Source organism: Sylvia atricapilla, chromosome 5 (genome assembly GCF_009819655.1).
Source record: "Sylvia atricapilla isolate bSylAtr1 chromosome 5, bSylAtr1.pri, whole genome shotgun sequence".
In the NCBI taxonomy this organism is placed as follows: domain Eukaryota; kingdom Metazoa; phylum Chordata; class Aves; order Passeriformes; family Sylviidae; genus Sylvia; species Sylvia atricapilla.
The window spans coordinates 28109698-28131533 of NC_089144.1; the positions used below are offsets into that span (position 1 = coordinate 28109698).

The following is a 21836-nucleotide window of genomic DNA, read 5'->3' on the forward strand; positions in this document are numbered from 1 at the left end:
AAATACAACCTGACACCCTGTTGGTCAGGATGTTGGAAGCTGTCCAAAGTAAGCCCTCCTGGAGTGGCAGATGTGGTTCTGTTGGAGTAGAGATGGTCCTGTAGAAAGGGTCCAGTAATGGTGAGATGGGTCTGGTCTTCCTCCAAGAGTCCAGTGGGAACACTGGATATTTGGTTTTCCTATGTCAGTTTTTATCTAGATAGGGGTGGTTTGGCTCCCCCCACTGGGTGGAGCATCTCACAATGGATGAGGTGATGTAATGTGTAATGTCATGGGTGAGCCTTAATGTCCCATTAACAGAAGACTTCATCTGGAGGGTGGACATGTCATGGAAGAGATAAGAAACACCTGGCTTTAACAGCTGGCCCATTACCAGAAGGCAGTCGCCTCGTTAAAAGGCATTAACCAGCCTCCATAGTTAAAAGAGATAAAGAAAACACCTCCCCAGCCAGTTTCAACAGATGGAATAGAATAAACATTTTTCGGTTACATAACCCAAGACACATGCTCAGTTTAAGCATTGCAAGGAACTGAAGAATGGAGACATATTACTAGTTAAAATACTGTAAGGTTTTGTCTAAATCAGACTGGTGAAAACTTCATGGTTTCTCAGTTGCATAAGGTCAAAACCCAGCTGCCTCTCTCATACCATAACACTCCAGTTCCTGTGGGATCGTTGTGCCCAGAGCAAGGTACGCACACTGTACCCTGGTCTCCAGTAACCTGCACTGACAGCAGCAGTGCCCCAGTGTTCAGTGTAGACAGGAAGAAGCTGGCTGTAGAGACATGTATAAATCTCTCTCCCACAGCTGCCTCTCCAAAAACAAGATCTGTAACCCAGAAATCAGACTCAAATGAGTTATATGCAGACAGTATTCTGTGATTTAAATAACTGAAAGTGTTGAGTTTTAATATTGACTAAAATATTTTCTTCCAGATGATCTCAGTTATCGCTGGCTTCTAAATGAGTTCCCAGTGTTCATTGCTTTGGACAAACGACGATTTGTGTCACAGACAAATGGCAATCTCTACATCGCAAATGTGGAAGCATCAGATAGGGGCAATTATTCATGTTTTGTGTCCAGCCCTTCCATAACAAAGAGTGTATTCAGTAAATTTATTCCACTTATTCCGCAATCTGATCGTAAGTATTTATTGGAAATACTATGCACAGCATTCTAACTGTTTGTATTAAGATTTTGCTAATTCATAACTACTTTCATTTCTGTAAGGAGAAATATATGGAAAGTTTTAATGGCTACTGCACAATGTTACTTGGTACAGTACAGAAGTACAAATCATGCCCATACACAGTGAAAACTTTGTGAAAGAAATCTCCATGGATTATTTCACAAACTTCCTTTCAAATCATTGAGAACAGAGTTCTTATCTCCAGAATCCCCATCTCTTTTATGCGATAAGCCTCTGATCTCATCCCAAAATCTTCAGTATGTTTTCTAGTCTTGGCATTGGTTCAAAGGACTATGACTGGAAAGCAGAAACTTCATTCAGATGTTGATGAACGCTTCAGGATTTATTTTTTTTTTCCCCCAGAAAATCCTCCATGAAAGAGGGAAATCCTTTTTCCCAATGAACCTTCCTATCCAATGGTGGCCTAAGAGCTTTTTGTCTCATAGTCAATCTCCTAAGACATCTCTGTGGTTTTGTGTTACTTGATTATTTGTCACCGTTTCTTCAGGAGAACCGCATGTTTTCCAAAAAGGAACCAAATTCCCTTTCCCACTTCAGATTTTCAGTCACTAGATTCTCATAAACAGATCATCAATTTCTCAGCGACCCTTTTATCTGTACAGTTTTCCAAACTATGGATTGAATTAGCATAATTTCAAATTAGCAATCTTTGACCAGTATTATTCCATTGTTATGACCAAATATTCCAGTATTCACATTGCCATCTTCATCTAGAACTGCAAGAGGGTTTCTACAGGGATTCCTAGAAAGGAGATTTGATTACATTTACATTCCTGTGTGCTTATTAAACTGTAGATGTGCTTGCTCTCACTCGTTCATACCCATACTGAGAAAAATTGAGCTTAAATTTAAAATAATTCAAAATATCCAGTAAAAAACCTGTGGAAAACAGACTCAGGTTTTTGTCTACACACACACAGAGTACATAATCATGCTTCAAATGCAATTAGAAATTCTGTAAAAGATGTTAGGATTTGTCATCCAGAGAAAGATAACTAGTTGCTGAGTAAAACAATTGTGCCTTACTAGTAAAAGTTCAGTGCTTAGTCAGACGTTATGAATTGACAGGCTTTTTATTCAGTATAAAGAATTTTGTCTGGAATTTTAAAAGTTTTGCTGAACTGTGGAAATTGTAATAGCTGTATAATTTTCTGACATTCCTTTTCTTAGAATCTTTTTTTTTCATATTAGGAGCAAAAGTATATCCTGCAGATATCAAGGTGAAGTTCAAGGACACATACGCTCTCTTGGGGCAAAACGTGACGCTGGAGTGTTTTGCTCTTGGAAAGTAAGTGTGTTTTAAATTTATTGTACAGCACGAATTGCTTTCATATTTCAGAAAGGGAAAATACATATTTCATGATCAAATGCTCTTTTTGTAGTCTGCAATTTAACCACCAGTTCTTGAGCATGCTGATTTGTACTTTACTGTGCCTTTTCAAGTCCTGTTCCTGAACTCAGATGGAGTAAATACCTTGAACCCTTGCCAGCCTCTGCTGAGATAAGCATGTCTGGTGCAGTTCTTAAGATCTTCAATATTCAGTATGAAGATGAAGGACTTTATGAGTGTGAAGCTGAAAACTATAAAGGAAAAGATAAACATCAAGCAAGAGTTTATGTACAAGGTAGGAAGAACAATATTCTTGGTGATCTGTGTTGCTTTTACTCATATTGGAAATATCTGTGTTTTCACAGTTGATGTCAGTGTTGATTTGTACTATCATCCCCACACACTGCTGTTCAAGTTAATAGAACAGCATCAAAATTCTTGCATTAACTGCCAGGCATGATAGTTACGTATTAATTGAAAGACTACTCAATTTGCCTGGTTATAATAGCTGGTATATATTCTTCAGCAGTTCTGTGTTAACATATTTATGCATAATGTAAATGAAATCAATTTATAGTACTCAAAGTGAAAGAACTTCTGGGAAGAAAAAGAGACCATTAGGTTTGTTAGGATTTCTTGGTTTCTCATTTTATTTGTGTTTCTGTCTTAGCTCTCTGTCACACTAGCTATGCACAGTTCTTTATTCCTCTGCTCTCTGTCACTTCCCTTGATGCATTTGGTTAAATTAGGTAACCAAAAATTGTATCTTACTGCTCATAGTGAAATCATCCCAAGTAACTTGGGTTCTTGTCTGAGGGTCATGCCACAAAACCATGACATGAAAAGGTCACATGTAACATCTGAACCACCCTTAGAAGATTTATGTGTCTTTCATTGGCTGTACAGAAGATCTTCTGAGTTAAGATCCTCAGTTAAGTGCTAGAACTTCAGTAGATCAAACTCAGAATTAATGTGGGATAGTTATTACTGCTTATAATAAGTAAAGCTAATAATACTTGGTTTGTTTGCTTAGCAAAAGCAAATATGCTGGACTATTTTCAATATTAATTTCTTGCATATATTGTTTGGACCAAGAGACATGTCATTTAATTATAATTTTCATGGTGCTACTGAGTAATTTCCACACTGAACAGTCTACAGATCAATATAAGTAGTAATATCTTATGTCTTCTGTCATTCAGGAACCACTATTTCAATTCCATATTTTCGTCTCATAAAAAATAGTTTGAAGCTTTTTTGAATCTATTTTGTAAGACAAAAACTTCTTTTTTGTGCTGGTGCATTGCTGAGTTATCATCATTACTTAGAGTTGCCTGTTTAAGTATGATGGAATAAGCAGTGGAATTAATACAACATAATGCTAATTAAATATGTATGCTGTATTTACAATGCATCATGTATTTTATTCTGCAGCTGCTCCTGAGTGGGTAGAACATATCAATGACACAGAAAGGGATATAGGCAGTGACCTGTACTGGCCTTGTGTAGCTACGGGCAAGCCTATTCCAACAATTAGGTGGCTGAAGAATGGTGCCTCGGTGAGTGTATTGCTGTAGGTAACGCAGGCTTGTGTGGCTAGCTCATGGAAACAGTTTTTTAAAGCATGCATTCTGAAAAGATTAGAAGAAAATTAATTATAATGATGCAAATATTTACTGATGCCACTTGCATGAGGCATTAGTATTCAGTTTTTTAGTATTCAACTTTGAATTATGAACGTAACTTTTGACCGCACGTTTAGGAGGTGGATATCCCTTTTTCACCATGACTGTTTAAGTAAATGATCTTCACTCTGGAGGAAATATCCATCGACTTCTCTTTAAAATTTATCCTTTTTACCACATAAAACATGCCTTTAAAAATAGAAGACAAAATAGTCATTGGAGATATGACAGTAAAGACTATTTTTTAAATTATCAGTGCTCTTTCTCTATCCTGTATTTTTTTCACATTTTTTCTATACACAGAATGTTGCAAATGTTTAGGTGATGTTTAAAAGAAATTTAAAGAACTACTGTTTAATAATTTAATTCTATTACATTGGATATTTGGTTTAAACAAAGTAGATTTTCTGCCCTAGAATCATGGAATCACAGAATTGTTTGTGTTAGAAGGTGCCTTAAAGATTGTTTAGTTCCAACCCCCTAGCCATGCACAGAGGTACCTCTCACTAGTCTCAGTTGCTCAGAACTCCATCCAGCCTGCCCTTGAACAATTCCATGGATGGGACATCCACAGCTTCTCTGGGAAAAACTTGTTCAGGCATTTCAACAGTGTATTCAAACTCTATTGCTTATACTATATGAAAAGCCATTAAAAAACCTAGAGAATACAAGGGCACAATGCAGCTCTGCATCTGCTGAGCTGTGATGACTCTTGTCTTGGCAAACAAACAAAAAAGACAGTGAGGCAGCTTATTTTTCGACTGTATATCTTAAGAAACATGTATGATGTTGAAGGGAGAGCAGGGTGGAAGCACTCCTTCTACTATATGGAGGTGGCTTAAATCTAGAAAAACAGTGCTTTTGTCTAGCTTTGGTAGTTATTGCAAACAAATAATTTAACGAGTTACTTGCTGCCCACTAAATTTGGCTTTCACTGACAAAATCTGCATACTGCATTGCAGAACACAGTGGGTAAGTCTCCAGTAGTACACCAGAAGATTATGCTGTCTGACACTATGATGATAAGATGATTTCGAAGAGGAAGATAGCAAAAATATGTTAATTGCCTTGAAAATGAAATTTGTTTCTAAATCAGATAACTTGTAATTAGACATTTCATTTAGCACACAACAAAGATTCTTGCATAAAATCTGATTAAAACATTTTCACATAAAAGAGTCAGAAAATGTTTCCTTTAATCTTTTCTCTTTTCCGCCAAGCACAATTCTGTTCATCTCCACTGCTCCATGCACTCTGGTGTACTTAGATACAAGACTTAAACCTTTCAGCTAGATTTTCAAAACAAAACGGAACGCGTTAATAACATTATCTTTCAAAAACTGATTGACATCTATTTGTAATTTACAAACTACCCCACCTAAACTGCCTTCTTTTGATTGACTGTTGTTTGATATTTGACATTAAAACAAATAGAAAATAGTTTGGACTATCTCCCAGAGGAATCTTCTGAAAATCTCCTACTTGCTAGCTCACTGAGACTTGCTTTGACTTTTTCCTGTTGTAAAATGATGTAACATCAGAAAGTACTGACCACTGAGCATGGCATAACAAAGCTTATGTGCATAACAGTAATTTACTTGCTTGTTTCTTATTCCTGAATTAGTAGTGTTTGCACTGATATGAACACAGGGGACTGGAGAGTAAATTTGCCTACTGACACTCAACTAGGACTTTTCCAGAAACTTAAGTATTGAATGACAATGAATCTTTCTTTAAAAAAAAGGTGAGCCCAATGTCACTGAAAAAGGAAAAAAAAAAAAAAAAAAAAAAAAAAAAAAAAAAAAAAAAAAAAAAAAAAAAAAGAGAGGAAAAAAAAGAATGTGGATGGGTGTAGTAATATCTTGTTATTTTATTGATTCTGTGTTTTAGTTCCGGAAAGGTGAACTAAGAATGCAAAGTCTGACCTTTGACGATGCCGGCATGTACCAGTGTATAGCAGAAAACATGCATGGAATTATTTATGCAAATGCTGAACTGAAGATTGTGGGTCAGTGGGATTATTTCTCTATTTACTGTTTCAGGGTTGAGTAAGATAACAGTTATATTTGCAAGTACTGTTTGGTAACATTCCTGTGAGGATGAAGCTAAGAACTCTCACTCAGTCTAGGTGAGATGGGGTTTATTTGAGCTCTCTGGATGGTTTTTGACAACAGCTTGAGGAATAAATTTGCCAACTTGTGGGGCATGTTTTCTGTTTGTATTTATGATGCTTGTTTCCTTCTGTTCCCGCTCAGAGGAACTGATAGTGCTGAAGTTATATGAAGCACATGGAGTTGCAGCCTACACTTTTAAGTCTGCAAAACTGGTTAGGAAGTATTTTCATTTTTGCTCACATATGATCACTCCTCTGTGAGGCAAAATCTGCTTTTTGAGAAAAAAGAAAATGTTGTCACTTACTTGGCCTTTGAAGCTCTTTGTCTTTGCTCTCGCCTTTGGTTTTGCTTTCAACAGCCCATTACACAAAAGTCACAATGTATGTATGCAATGTGGCTGTGCCATTTGATGGCTGGATGTAGTTACAAATCCATTTTGTTTACCTACTGAATATCCGGTTGAAATTTTCATTCTCAAATCCAGAGTTCTCAGCCTTAAAACAATTTCTGATGTTTTTACTGGTTTCATTAGAGCAGACACACTGGCTCTATGACATATTTTTCTAGATTTCCCTGTGGTAGTTGCTGTTTTTCCCATCTTGCACTTGCCTTCAGACTTCCCCAAGAACTAAACTATTCTTAGTTTTCCCAACCCATTGTACAACAATGCTTTATTCTACACTGTTCTTCCGTTACTATGTATTCACTACCAGCTTGGTTTACCCAAAATGAGCACTTTCTATGTGTATGTTTTCAAAATTCAGTGTTGGTAATACATGGATGGATGTTAGTCAGAGTTTTGCTCTGTACCCCTGTAATTAAATAATAGCTTTATTTCCTCAGGCTGTGCACACACTTGGTGGCATGATTAACGATGGTATGCCAAGATGCAAAATAATTAAAATATTTTTTTTCTTTGATTTGGTTTCAAATAAAGAGAAAATCAGTAAGCAAAGATCTGACCTCAGAGACATAAATATGGTGCTTATGACAGTCATGTCATTAATATTCTTGTACATCTCAGAGTGCACCTAAAGCCAGCCGGCCAAACAGAAAACCACAAAGAATAAGAAGGGCACAATTTTAGTTTCTAGAATGGGTTAAAACCACTGAGAAGTAAACCCAACTATTCTTCGGAATTGTGACTGAGTGAACAACTTGTTTAAGGAATTTATCTCCAGGAATCTGAATTTTTTTTTGGGACAGATCAAAAGGCCTTTTGAAAGGGGGGAACTTTCAGTGGACTTTGAACTTGTTAGATTAAATTCAGATAAAAGTTCAGAAATCAATAGAAAGAAGCCTCTAGTGTAACACAGCACAGAAGTACATCATGATTTTCATGTTTCTTGTTGATCACCATGTACTTCCCAGTACATCTCTGTATCATTAGTATTTTTCTCACTAGTCTGAATAATGAACATTTGTAAACAATTCTATAGTTCTGTCTTTTGTTGTATGTTGCAAACAAATTCTGTTTTGCAGTAAAATCACTAACAGCAGTATTTGTGTTAATTTTTGATTTCAGCTTCACCTCCTACTTTTGAACTGAACCCTATGAAGAAGAAAATCCTAGCAGCTAAAGGGGGACGTGTAATTATTGAATGCAAGCCTAAAGCTGCTCCTAAGCCAAAATTCTCCTGGAGCAAAGGAACAGAATTGCTTGTAAATGGGAGTCGGTTAGTATTGACTGTTAGTGAACCCTTTGAGCATTAAAAATATAACCTTATGTATCTGTCTATCCCTTAAGATGATTCTCCATTTCTCAGATTTCAGGAACAGGAGAATGTGTAACTTCAGGAAAACAGTATGCCAAAATGTTGCTGGCAGTCTGGATTCAAAGAGTTAGCAGGGTATCCAAATTTACCCAGTCTGGTTTAAGAATTGAATTGTACCATAAAACTCTAAGAAAAATACTTAAATGAGTACAGGTGAATAGAAGTACATTCTCTTGCTCCAGCAATCTGAGACATCTAATCATGCCACAGTCTCTTCAAATATTTTTTACTGTAGGCATGTTTATAAATCCAGTAGTTAAATGTGAGCTTTTGAATGATGTTTGTGGTTTGTTCTTTCACTTACTACAGTTCTACAGGAAGTATTGTTTTCTAATATAGAATCTAATTTCTCTTAGTGTATTTTTTGTACTTTCCATAGCATACGTATCTGGGATGATGGGAGCCTGGAAATTATCAATGTCACAAAGATGGATGAAGGTCGCTACACCTGTTTTGCAGAAAATAACCGAGGAAAAGCCAATAGCACTGGTGTCCTAGAAATGACAGGTAAGCCTCAGGTAACCCTTGTTTGGGATAGAATCCCTTAATTCAAAATGACTAATTTTTATTCCAGCACTGCACTACTTTTTCAATCTGTTCTACATCTTTCTAATTTAATTTCTCATTAAGACTGAATTGATGCTTTTAAAGCATATTGCTCAGTTGAAACTGGGTATGTTTGCGTCAGTTCTAACACTATATCTCAGTTTTCAGGGTTGATCTTTCCATAAGAGATTACTAAATAAGATACATTAAATCTGCATATTTTAATGTATTCATCTGTTTGGAAGCTTAGCACTCATGCTAAGGTGTGATTCTGGGGCCATGACTCAGACAAATGGGGCTTCTGCTGACCTTCCTTAGTGTTGTGGGTTTTTGTTTTGAGGGGGGTTTGGTTTGGTGGGTTTGTTTGTTTTGGTGGGGGTTTTGATGTGGTGGTGGTATAGGCATGTTTGAGAGAGCGTTGCTGTTAAAGAAACATGCATGAAATTTGTGAGATAGGGGCATATATCCATATGATTGCACTTCTAAATTACCTTCATTTATCGGTATTTTTGTTTACTGATTGAGTACTGATATCCTTAATTGTGTATTTTAAATCTGATGTCAAATAACTAAATAAGTGTTGGCTACAGACAGGAGGGACATCATTCTGTAACACCTATGTCTGTCAAGTACCACTAATAGCAGAAGAGTCATTTGTCAAATAGGTTTTTAATCTCTGTTCCAGGCATAATGCTGGATATGACAGCTCCGTGTTGATGTGTTAATGTAAGAGTTAGTCTGTAGCATCACACGAAAGCATTTTCTGGCTGATACAGTCCACATTTATTGTACCAAATGAAATGTAAACCTGTATTTTGATGTTTACAGTTACTTTTTATTATCTTCTGCTGTTTCATATGTCTTAATATTACTTTCAGGCATTTAAATATTTTGAAAGTTTATGTAAATAGGTATACTCAGCCCCTTAATTGTTTTATCACAGCTTCTAAAATCAGGAAGAACATTTGCCTACTAAATTTGCACAGTGAAACAAAAACCAATATGTTTGTAAACCTTATAAACTAGTATTAAGGAATTCTGAATTTCGAAAAATTCTGCTCTGATTCATCTAAAAATGAGCACCAAGAGTATAAGACAGCAGAAACAGAAAGTCAGTTGACTTATTTCAAAATAATTTTCACATTATGGGCAATGATCAGGGTTAATGAAGAATACTTTGAAAGCAGTGCTCCCGACCACATCGTGTGGCCCATAAAACTTACCAGACATTGCACATGACTATAGGAAATTAAAAAGGTAAACCTGAAGCAGACAGGTGCTGCAAATGCTGATGGTTTTTCTCAGTTGCTGTTCATTCCCTGCCACTGGTCCACTCTTTCAGCAGCTTTTTAGACTGATACTGGTAGTTAGCACACAGGCACCACCACACTGGAGTGGAGCAAGTATCCTAACCATATGTCCATATGTGAGGCTCTGGAGACCAGATATTAAGAGGTTGCTCCAATGCACTGTGAGATGCTCCATATTGCAAAAGGCAGAAGTTGTGCCATCCTCATAGTCTTGGTATTAAGCAGGTTTTAGATTACTAGAGCAGCATCTGGGGGAGGATTTCTTTCTGAATCAGACCGACAAAATACTGGGCTTACTGAGGATACTTTCTTTTTCTGTGTATGATGGATTGGAGGGTGCTCCTTGAAGCAAGCTCAAGCCCAGGTTATAACTAATAGCAACAACTCTTTCCTCATGGCTAGTGCCTTCCAACTTTTGATACTCTACTACCACTCTCCTAATGGTGGGACAGATATTACTTGTCATGGCATAGGGAAGGTATTTTGTGGCTTTTTGTTTTATGATAATAATTGTAAGCAAAGGAAAAAAGTCTCACCGATCCAGTGAGATCCTCCCAGAGTAGCTGCTCATTTGCCATATGAGTTTCATGTATGTGTCAAGAGCTCAAACAAGTGTCATGAGATGTCTGCTTTCTTTTTTGCTCCTGTAATAATAAGAGACATTGCTGGGGTATATACAGCTTTCTTCCTTTCTTGTATTGTTTTCTCTTCTTTTTCACGTGTAGCTGTTTACAAAATTTGTTATGCATTTATTACATCGTTTCTCAGTAGGTAAATTAAGATCACAGTACCTGCAGTGCTCTAACAAAAATCTGACTTAGCCTAATCAAGTAAAACTTCTCATTCATTAAAGAGACAAGTTTTAAAACATAGGTAATACTATAATTGAAATAAGAAATGCAACACAAGTCACATAAGATTCATCATGTGTCTTCTTTCTACTTGAGACATAGTCAGTGAATAATAGTTACAATGTAATTCAGAGATTTTAACAGCCAAACAGAAGTCAGGTATTTTAGTTGTAAAATGATTTCTTTGTTGTCTTCAGTTTGGTCCTTTGAAATATAGTTATATGAATAATATGTAAATTAGACTTTGAGTCTAGTTTAATGTATGATCAAACAGTTATGGAGCTGAGCTTGTATATGAATAAACATTTATTTATTGGAATTTTCCATGTTTGCCTTTAACTTCACAGAAGCCACAAGGATTACTTTAGCTCCGTTGAATGTTGATGTCACTGTTGGAGAGAATGCTACCATGCAATGCATTGCATCCCATGATCCCACATTAGACCTGACATTTATTTGGTCTCTAAATGGCTTTGTAATAGATTTTGAGAAAGAACATGAACATTATGAACGGAATGTTATGGTAAGATACTATAGATCCTTATTTAATACATAAAAGCTTAGTTTTCTTTGTCATGAATAGTTGTCTTTTTTTGTGTTGGTTCAGGTCCAGTAGGCCAAGAACATAAAATAGAATTACAATTCCGACACCTTACAGACACATAGACACTTGCAGGCAGATGCCTGAAATCAGATATCTAAATTGATGTAAGTATTTTGGTACCTCAGATAAAACTCACTGTGATTATTAGTGAAAACAGCTAGTAATTAGATACCCTGATTGTAAACAGGGTGCAAATTAGTTTGCATATGTATTCATTTTTACTTAACCATGTTCTTCTCATCAACATTTCTGGAATTTGGCACAAAACTGAGCCAGATGGTGGATAGGAGTCAAACAGTCTGTAAACACTGTGAACTGAAGAACAGTTTATGTGAAGGCTAAACAAGTTAATACAAAGACACTCATTTTGGCATCTAGAACAATCATAGTTCCTTTATATTTGCATGTGTGGTTATGTTTTTAGAGTCTTCTAGCAGGTTCATTTAAAATTAATATCTCTATTAGAAATCCTTTCTTGTTGTGCAAATAGTCTTTGTTACTCTTTCACAGGCACCTTGGTCTTTATCTGGGGCAGAGGGGACAGTAGGATTGCATTTGAAGCCTGTATTTGTAGGTATTAGGTGGTTCAGTGCTTAAGTAACAACAAATGCAGATTTTTTTAAAAAAAATCAGCAAATCCAATGCAGTGTTTTGTGTGGGGTATGATTAAGAGGAATGTTCTTCCTGTACTTCTGTTCTATTTGTTCATTATTGTTGCATTCAGGGTTTTTCTCCTTCCTGGGCAAGCAAAGAGATTTTCTGTTTTCTCCTGCCAGTTTCCCTCTCCCTGGCAGTTCTGAGCTGAAGTCACTGGGTGGCAGGTTTGCTCAGGCTTTCTTGGATGTGAAGGGTGAGCTGGTTTACACTTGACAGCAGCAGCCTGAACTGCTGAGCTTGAAACGTGCTCACCAGCACTTCACAAACACAAAAGAAAAAGATATTCCACTGCGAATATTAAGATTACTGGGTATATGGAACATGTGCTCTGTGCTATGATTTCCTGTTGATGAAGGGTCCTCATCTGTCCCTTGGATAATATCACTATTAATTTATGTGACTCTGCAGATCAAGTTGCTGAAACTTGATAGAGCCACAGTATTTTAGTTCTCAAAATAATACTATTAATGTCATATAGACATAATAAAATGCTAATTAAATTCAGGTAAACATCTGCATAATTCCTCTTTCTTTAAATGCAAGCTTTGGTATCTCCATCATTGCTGAAGGCAAAGCTAATTTGCATTACATTAGTACTAAAATTAATTTCTCAAAAGGACATTTGTCAGTTCTGTTTTCATTTCCTGTGACACCAGAATGTAAAGAGGAAAAAAAGAAAAAAGAAATTAGTTAGCTTCCAAAGAGTCAAATGGAATCTTCAAAATCTTACTATTAAATAGATTACTTTCAATGTTATGTATGGTTCCTCTGATTATTTGATCAAGGGACTGACTAAATATTAGTATGTCTTGTCAAGTCCCAAAAATATGCAGCTCTTCAAGTAATCTGGAAAACTCTGATGTTTGTTTGTTATTTATAGATCTGCTTTTTGTCATATATTTTTAAAGATTGAAAATATTACTTTTAAGATATTTATATTAAAAATACATACAGTATCCAAATAAGAATAGACCTTTGAGTTTATTACAAAAAAATAATCTTTTTTTTTATACTTTTGCGTCCCACTAGTCTATTTGTATGGATATTCATGAAAAGGAACTCCATAATTTAACTGGTTCAAGTCAGAAGCTTGTACATAGACTTAGGAAGAGTTCAAAATCAGGCTGTAGTTGTCTTAGTGACATAATGACACAAATACATTTAAAAATGCTTTCCATACCAGCAGTATTTCTGTTTGCTACCTTATTTATTAGCTACATTAGTTGTCTTAAGTGATATCAGTGAACCTGAAACCCTGATATTTTTATCACCATTTTATCTTTACTAAGTTAAATTGAATTGCTGTACAAGTGTTCCGGAAGTTGACCTGCTTGGAAATAGCTTTCCTCTTTAAGTATGCAAAGAAAGAGTAAGTGATGATGGAAAGATGGAAAGTAAAGCCAGATGATGAATTTTGTGCTGGAGACAACTGACGTTACCTCCTCCCATTTTCTCATATAAAGGGACATTTCTCAAGCTGATGCTGGCACACCTCAGTGTCGTGACTGCTACAGAGCAGTAATTAAGACCTGCTGAATTCACACTGACTCTGAAGTGTGAATTCTGAGTTTGCAGTTCTCTCCAGTGTTCATAGGTGGAGGGACACAGCACAAAGGCAGACAAATATATTCAGCATAGAACTTGCAGGACCCATAGCTCAGGCTCTATTCAGCTTTGAAGTAGCTTCTGAATCCAAGGTGTCTGTGCATAACCAGCTCTGTATCCCTGGAGCTATCTTGTGGTTAGCCTGCAGTAGTGTAGACTTCTCTGAATACTGAAAAGCTTGCTTTTTTCCTTATGCAAATAATATTCCTCTTACTTTATCTCTCTTTGAAGTGCAGAAAGTTTTGCAGTCTTTTAGGATGACACTCAATATTCTGGGCATACACGGCCAGACAGGTACTTTTCATTTAAGTGCAACATACATGGAAGAGCCTGTTTCTTTGTTTAATTGTTAAAGATGGTTAGTCTAGATACCAAAATTCACACTGCAGATTTCTAAAAGGGGTGAGATGAATTCTGGATTGGAGACAGTGTTTGTCAAAACACTTTGTTTGTTTCTTCTCCAAAACTGATGGTTTTGTAAACGATAAAGAGCAAGTTGAACTATAGAAATGAGATTAGAGGAGTAGAGATTTACTACTGCCAGGTTTTTGTACATTATTTTAAATTGCAGTTCATTGGCTGGACATGGATAGACAAAGTTATTCTACTGCATGCTCCTCCTTCAACAGATTGCTATGGAGACACTTATTTTTATTGTATAAATCTGTATTCCAACTCAAACTATTTTATGATTCTGTGATTCCACTGTTAACCTGTAGCAGAAAATTTATAAGGAGTTTAATATCCATTTTCCTTCACTGCTTTCCCTAGTAATCCTCCTTGCAGAGTATTTAGTCTAGCTCCAGCTGTAGACCAGGAAATTAATAAAAACTTCAAGAGAATTGAATAATTGGAATAAAATATTTAGATAGAATTGCAAAATCATAGAACAGTTTAGGCATTGAGTCTAACTGTTCACCCAGCACTGCCAAGTCCACCTCTAAACCATGTCTCTAAGTGCCACATCTACATATCTAATTACATCCAGGGTTGATAATTCAACCTCTTCCCAGGGTAGCCTGTTCCAATGCCTGACAACCCTTTCCATGGAGAAATTTTGCCCTTGTTATTTGGGAGAAGAGACCAATCCCCACCTCACTACTTTAGGTAGTTGTAAAGAGTGATAAGGTTCTGCCTGAGCCTCTTCTCCAGGCTGAACACCCCCAGTTCCCTCAGCTGCTCCTCATCACACCTGTGCTCCAGCCCCATCACCAGCCTTTGTTGCCCTTCTCTGGACTTACTCCCACACCTCAACATCTTTCTTGCTGTGAGGGATCCAAAACTGAACACAGTACTTGAAGTGGCTCCTCACCAGTGCTGAGTGAGTACAGGGGGACGATCACTGCTCTGGTCCTGCTGGCCACACTTTTTCAGATAAAAGCCAGGATGCCATTGGCCTTCTTGGTCACCTGGGCGAACACTGGCTCATGTTCAGCTGCTGTCAACCAGGATCCCCAGGTCCTTTGCCACCTGTCCACTTCCCAGCCACTCTTCCCCTGTCCTGTAGCACTGCCTGGGGTTGTTGCGACCCAAGTGTAGGACCTGCACCTGCCTTGACCTCATAAAATTTGCCTTGGCTAATTGATCCAGCCTGTCCAGACCCCTCTGCAGAGCCTTCCTGCTCTCCAGCAGATCAACACTCTCATCCAGCTTGGTGTCATCTGTGAACTCACTGAGCATGCGCTTGATCCCCTCATTCAGATTGTCAATAAAGAGATTAAGCAGGACTGAGCCCTGGAGAGCCCCACTTGTGCCCAGCAGCCAACTGGATGCAACTGCATTCACTGCCACTCTCTGGGCCTGGCCATCCAGCCAGTTCCTTCCCAGCAAACTGTCCACCCATCTAAGCCATGGGAAACCAATTTCTCCAGCATAATGTTGTGGCAAATGGTGCTGAAGGCTTTCCTGAAGTCCAGCAGACAATATATGCAGCCTTTCATTCACCCACTAAACAGGTCACCTTGTTGTTGAAATCAGGTTATTAAAAATAGGAAAGCTCAGTTACATGCTGATTAGGAAGATGAGGTTATTTATGTGGTTTTTATCTATGAGGTTATCTATGAGTTTTTTATTGCATAGAGCAGAGTTGTGAGCTCATTTAGTACAGTTTTTTTGAATGCATTAAGGTAGCAGGTGATTGTTGATGAAGCATGACCAACCAAATCAGTTGCTTACTGGTGCTTCTTTTTTTTTTTTTTTTTTTTTTTTTTTTTTTTTTTTTTATGAAAGAGAATTCCAGGACTCTCCCAAGGTACTGTCTCGGTACACTGCTTTCAGTGCCTTGATGTATTAGGGAGGTGCTTTAGACATGAGTGAGCTGAAGTCACTCTAAATATTACTCCAAAGCTACCCTGTTTTGGGTAGGTTTGGAATAATATTTAGAGGCAATGGCCTAATGATAACCTGGTGAGCATGGAATGAGATGGATGGAGTCAGTGGTTAAGAACAAGGAGGGGAAGGAAAGCAGAAGATATAATACTGAGGGCAAAGCCAACAAGCAGTTTTCTCTGGCAGAAGACTTTGGGGAAACTTACTGTACTTACAGCAAAAAGGATTGCAATTAGTTTAGAAGATGAAGGTCTGCCAACTCCTGTGCCAGAATTAAAAATACTGTACAGAAGCAGTATGAGTGTAACATTTATGTACTTTTGAGACTTACCAGGCTACCAAAATTCATGTACCATCTATAGTTAGAAAGCAGGAGCTGAGAAAGCCAGGTGTGAACATTACTCAGAGAAATGTAGTTTGCAGTGTATTGTGAATTTTTGTCATCAGCCATAAAGCTGTGAGCCATGAGCATAAGTGAGACAGTAGCTAGGCTATTCCTGCTGTTGTAAGTGAAATAACAAGGCCCATTACCACAAGGATGCTGGTACAAAGCAAATGTCCTCAGGAATTCTCAGTGGTATGCTAAATGGAGAAGAATAATATATTTTTTGGAAATACTTCCCGATCCACATATCAAATGTAGAAGTAACAGTGTATATCCTTTACATATAAATACAGCTCACTGAAGGAAAAGTTCCTTTAGTGGGAATGACTGTCATTATTATGCAGCTGAGTTTTTTTATTTGTGTGTAACTATGGCTTATGAAACAAAACAAGGTCTCAGGTGAATAGGATTAAGACAGTAGTGTTGCACTGGTGGTGGTGTCCCCATGTCTCTAATGTCAATATCAGGAAAATATCTATGATCATATTTACATCAACATACTTCAGCAGCTGTTGGATTATCTGTTCTGGTTTCAGCAACCACACAGCTAATTTTGTACTAGCAGGATCAAACCAATTCACATGAGCTCATTTTAATTTTTTAGAGTTAATAATTTTGGGTACAGGTAGTAGAAAAAGATTTTTAAAATTATTTCTAGCTTTGGAAAAACTGATGTTATCACCAAGAATCCCATCTCTTCCAGAGTACTTCTTGTTGATTCTCTTACCATTGTACATCTACTGTGTATTAAAAATGCTGAAGCTCAGATGTCTAATTTTAGAATCTGAATTTCAAAAAAAACACTCTGTCTCTGCTTACCAGGTTCTTCTATTTCTGCCAAGTTAACTTTCTTATTACAAAGCGCTTGTAAGTCTTATATTAACAGAAGTTCCTTTATTGTCTCTGAGGGCCCAACAAAGTGGATAGACACCATTTTCAATCAAAACACTAGATTCCTGTAACTGATACTTAATTGTAGAGAGGCACATTCTGATGGCTTTCAGCAATTTAGTGCACTGACAAAGATGATGGTGAAAAAAGCCAGTGACTATCAGAAATAGGTCATAGAATGCTATTTTTGACACCACTATTAAATCATAAATATAGGATTTACATGATGAAAGTATTTGCTTGAAACTTGGTAAATACTGAGTGGTGAACCACAGATGCCCTGGACCATCCCTGAGTATTGCTATCACTATTTCCAGTGTGTGATTCAGTCTTCTCTGAGTTAAGGAAGGCATTTTTAAACATAGCCAAGCTGAGGTTTTTGGATTAAAACATACAGTACATTCATATCTAATTTGTGGACAGAATTTGCTGATGCCTGTGCTCTTTATTTGCTTGGTAAGCTCTTCTTTTACCACCAAGAACTTAGGCTTCTTCTGAGGTATGGAAAGCTTCGTTACCAACTACATAAAACCTTGCTCCAGGAAAGCTTCTGAAGCAAAAAGATACAACACCAGATCTACAGGTTGATGATTTTTAAAATTATGTTACATTTTTTCCATCTGTTTTTTTCATCATTTAGATTATAAGATCACATTCCCATAGGGGAAATTATTGTTAGGGCAAGTATATGGGCACATCATTAATAAATACAATGAGGTATTTAATTAAAGTGCTAACATAGAAATTAATCAGTACTAGTCCTAGTAAGAATTTGTGATCATTTGTTATTGAAGAAATATGATTATGAGAATTCTGGTCTGTTTCTAAACCTTATTGTTTTGCCCAGCATTTGCTTAAGTTTATTTGGAGATAAAAATTCAAGCAATGATCAGAGAATTACAGGCACTGCAGTTTGTCCTAGGATGGCATTTTGTGTTAATAAACTAATACACAGCAGTCAAATAGAGAACTGTTTGTCTTTTGTATTAACACCAAAACCAATAAGAGCTGAATTAAAAAAAAAATCAACAACAAAAACACACACCAAAAAATCAACAACCAGATGAAAAACAGGAACTCAAAGAGTTTGAGTTTTGCAGCTTCTTTGTTGTAATTTTTTGGAGGACAGAGGAGCAGGTAGCTGCCTTCTTTGTTCCCATGGAGCTACTGACATTTTGACTGATTTTTTTCCTGGAAGCTGTTGACAGAATTGCTCAGCCCACTGTAGGGTTCACATGTGATTAGTCAGGTGTTCAGCCAGACAGTGTTCACTTATGCAGTAATTCCAGCAGATTTTCAAAGGATGCTGTCTGTGACAGCAGTCTCCTCGGAATTCTCATGAATAAACTGAGGAGGCATGAGCACAGAAATGACACTATCCCAGACTGTCCTCATCTCTGTAGGCTGCGTGCACTTTGAGAAATCAAAAGCTGTGTCATATTAGCCTGGAGTGAAAAGTGTGAATATATATATACATTTGCAAATAGTTTAATAATAACTAGGAGATAAATTATCTAGAATATATCAGGAATACTTGATTGTTTACTGATCCAGCAGATCTATTTGATCCTTGCTAGCAGCACTCATGTCACTCAAAAAGAGAGAAGGCACAGTGTAACCTGCCTTTCTTGCTGACCCTGTAAGGCAATCTGCTGAAGTATTGCTAGCCAGAATCAAGAACTTTCTTTCATGTGTGCTTGATTCTTCTTTCATACAATTATTTATTAATCACAGTCTTTTCTTAAATATGTACATTCTTATGTTGGACCTAAAAAAATTGATGTTAACAGATTTCAGTTTGTGCTGAAATTTACTGCCAGCAGAAATTGAAGCTGGCAACCAAAATCCTCACTGGAGTCTGGAAAGGAGAAGGGTAATGTTATCTGGGTATTTTAATCTCCTCTAAATGTAGACTATAAGCTCTCATTCTAGTTTCAGAGCATTTGGAAAAAATTGAACCTTATTTTCTTCCCCCATCCTTTTCAATCAGGAAACATAAACTGGATGGCATTAGCTTTATTTCATTTTTTCTGAATGTCTAAATGCAGAGACACATCCTATAATATTCAAGATTGTCTGGAAGGTCTTTTTTGTTACCCAGAATCTGTAATGATAATAACACTAGTTCTTACACCTAAATTTTTTGCAGTTTCTTTTTGTACATACCATTTTACATCCAAATTGCTTTAATTCCTGCATGTGAAGGTGTATGCATTGCAGTAAGTTATGTCACGGTTACATTTTGGGGAGGGGTTTCAGTTATATTTTTGAGCAATGTTCAGTGAATTAGGACATTTGTATGTTGGCCCTAATTATGTATGGTATAAACCCATGTGTTAATTTTTTGTAGCACTTTTACTCCCATAAAACTTCAGATGTATTTTGAAGAGAACACGTGGGGTTTTTTGTGAAATCCCTTTAAGACTAGCACGTGTATAACCCATTGATTTAGCCTAGTAATCTGGATAAGAAGTAAGATGGATAAGCAAAGTATTTTAAGTGTGTCATTTTTAACACTTAGGGTAAAGTCTTCACATAAAATGTGTTTTTCATTAGGAAATAGCTTTGGTGCACATAGCTCTGTTCTACTTGTTGTTTTGCAGGTGCACATCTAGTTACTCAGAAGTGTTACAGGATAAAAATGCTGTATTTTGTTGCCTCTCTGCACAGCCAAAGGTAGCCAATGGCCCACACAGCCATCTGAAAACATGGCTATGTATTTTCCCATAGTCTGGCATTGGTGAAGAGTGTTAAAGAAGGAGTAGGGTCTGGGATGATGAGTGTATGAGCCCTGTTGAATGTTAAAGTGCTTCTCTGGGGTCCTGCAGTTTGCCAAGGACCTGTGAGAGCTGAGCTAGGGGAAGAGCATGTCCAGCCTGACAGGGGCCTCAGCAGCAAGGGAGGGCAGAGGAGTACAGGGCAGGTCTTGGTGCACATTTGTTTAGGCTGTGCTTGTAGCCTCTCTGAGGTAAAAACTCAGCTAATGCTTTAGGATTAAAGAGGAATAGCCAAACAGCATTCTGCTTTTTTAGTAGGACTCTGTGATGTGCTATCTGTCAATAACTACTCCTGTGTTTAAAAAAAATGCAAGTAATGGTGCAGAAAAATCATCTGACTGTGCTTTGTGAACAAATCCTTGACTCAATTTTGCGTTTGGGTGTGGGCTTCAAAAAGTAAGAGGGAACTGTTGACTTGTTAATAATCATTTACTAAAGTGACTGGTTTTGTCATGTCCAGTAAAGAGCTGCAGTTCCTCAGGAAACACAGGACACTTTCAGCAGCTGTCCTGTAACTCAGATGTATGTTTGAGAGTGATCCATTCTCAAAGTAAGCACTTAACTTTTTTAGGAATAGCAACCACTGTAAGTCAGTTGGGAGGGATGTGTTGACAGGTATCTTGTCGCTGCACAGGGATGTTTACCAGTTTCATTAAGTGTTGTTCTTGTGACAGATTAAATCCAATGGTGAGCTGCTAATTAAAAACGTTCAGCTGCGGCATGCGGGGAGGTACATGTGCACTGCTCAGACAATTGTGGACAACTCCTCGGCTTCAGCTGACCTTGTGGTAAGAGGTAAGCTTCTCCAGGTAATACAGAAGTGTGGCTGGTTTTCACCTAGACAAAACACCAAGACAGGAGTGTTTCTGATTGTTTAGGATATGTGATTTCTCATCAACAGATGGCAGAAATTAAAATGGGAAGTGCATAAATGAGCAAAATCATAAAAATCTACTCAGGGTACTGATTTGGTTGCAGACATTTAGAGGTCGAACTGAGCATGCATTTTCCTGAAAAGAAATAAGGATTTTTTGATTATGGGTATTTTTCTTATGTGAAAGCAATTTTTTGATAGTTTAATTTGGCATTCATTATTAAAAATAGATTTCAAGGTTCATTTCAGTGTATCTCCTGGATACGTTTCTAAGTCACGTCTCATTTTTCATAAAGCCTTATGGATTAATTATTGTATGTAATACTAGGCCTCCATTAAAAGGATTCTGAGTTTTGAAATTACAGAAAGCAAGACATCTGAGGTTAAGTTTATCACTCAGTTTTTATCTGATTCATATCTGTTAAGTGTTACTGCAGTCTCAAAATTATGTTCTTGCTCATACAGTGTGTATCCTACAAGATCTGTTACAACGTGAAGTTTTAATAGTGTGGGTTAATGTCCTTTGGGCATTTTGCTCTCTTTTATGCCTATGGGCATAACACATTCTGAAGTGCTAATGCTCTGTTTTACTGACAATTCAAAGCCAATGCGACTTGTACGTTGAGTTGCCTTGCTGTTGTGTTTTTCCCCATATTCGAGTAACACCACAGAGCTATGTAGCAGCTGAAGTATAGCTAGTGTCATGGTTCTGAACTTCTGTCATCTCTGGTTGTTATGCAGTTGAATATTTCTGCATTTATTTTTTGCTGGGTATTAACAGCCCATGAAATGTCATCGATTTTGGATAAAATGTCAAAGCAAATATGGTAAGTGATGAAACTACGGAATAGATCTGCAAAGTAAAAGTAGGATCTGTTCATATGCCTTAGTG

The 21836-nt window shown here is 37.1% G+C and overlaps 1 protein-coding gene across 1 annotated transcript in view; it reads left to right on the plus strand.

Annotated features, from left to right (window-relative positions):
• CNTN1 (contactin 1) overlaps nt 1-21836 on the plus strand; it is a 151575-nt gene that overhangs the window by 90877 nt on the left and 38862 nt on the right. The window contains exons 6-14 of the mRNA XM_066319035.1: nt 938-1144; nt 2404-2500; nt 2656-2837; nt 3977-4101; nt 6118-6235; nt 7867-8017; nt 8496-8623; nt 11171-11346; nt 20745-20865. Coding sequence (XP_066175132.1) covers nt 938-1144; nt 2404-2500; nt 2656-2837; nt 3977-4101; nt 6118-6235; nt 7867-8017; nt 8496-8623; nt 11171-11346; nt 20745-20865 — 1305 coding nt within the window. The remainder of the gene's footprint in view (nt 1-937; nt 1145-2403; nt 2501-2655; nt 2838-3976; nt 4102-6117; nt 6236-7866; nt 8018-8495; nt 8624-11170; nt 11347-20744; nt 20866-21836) is intronic.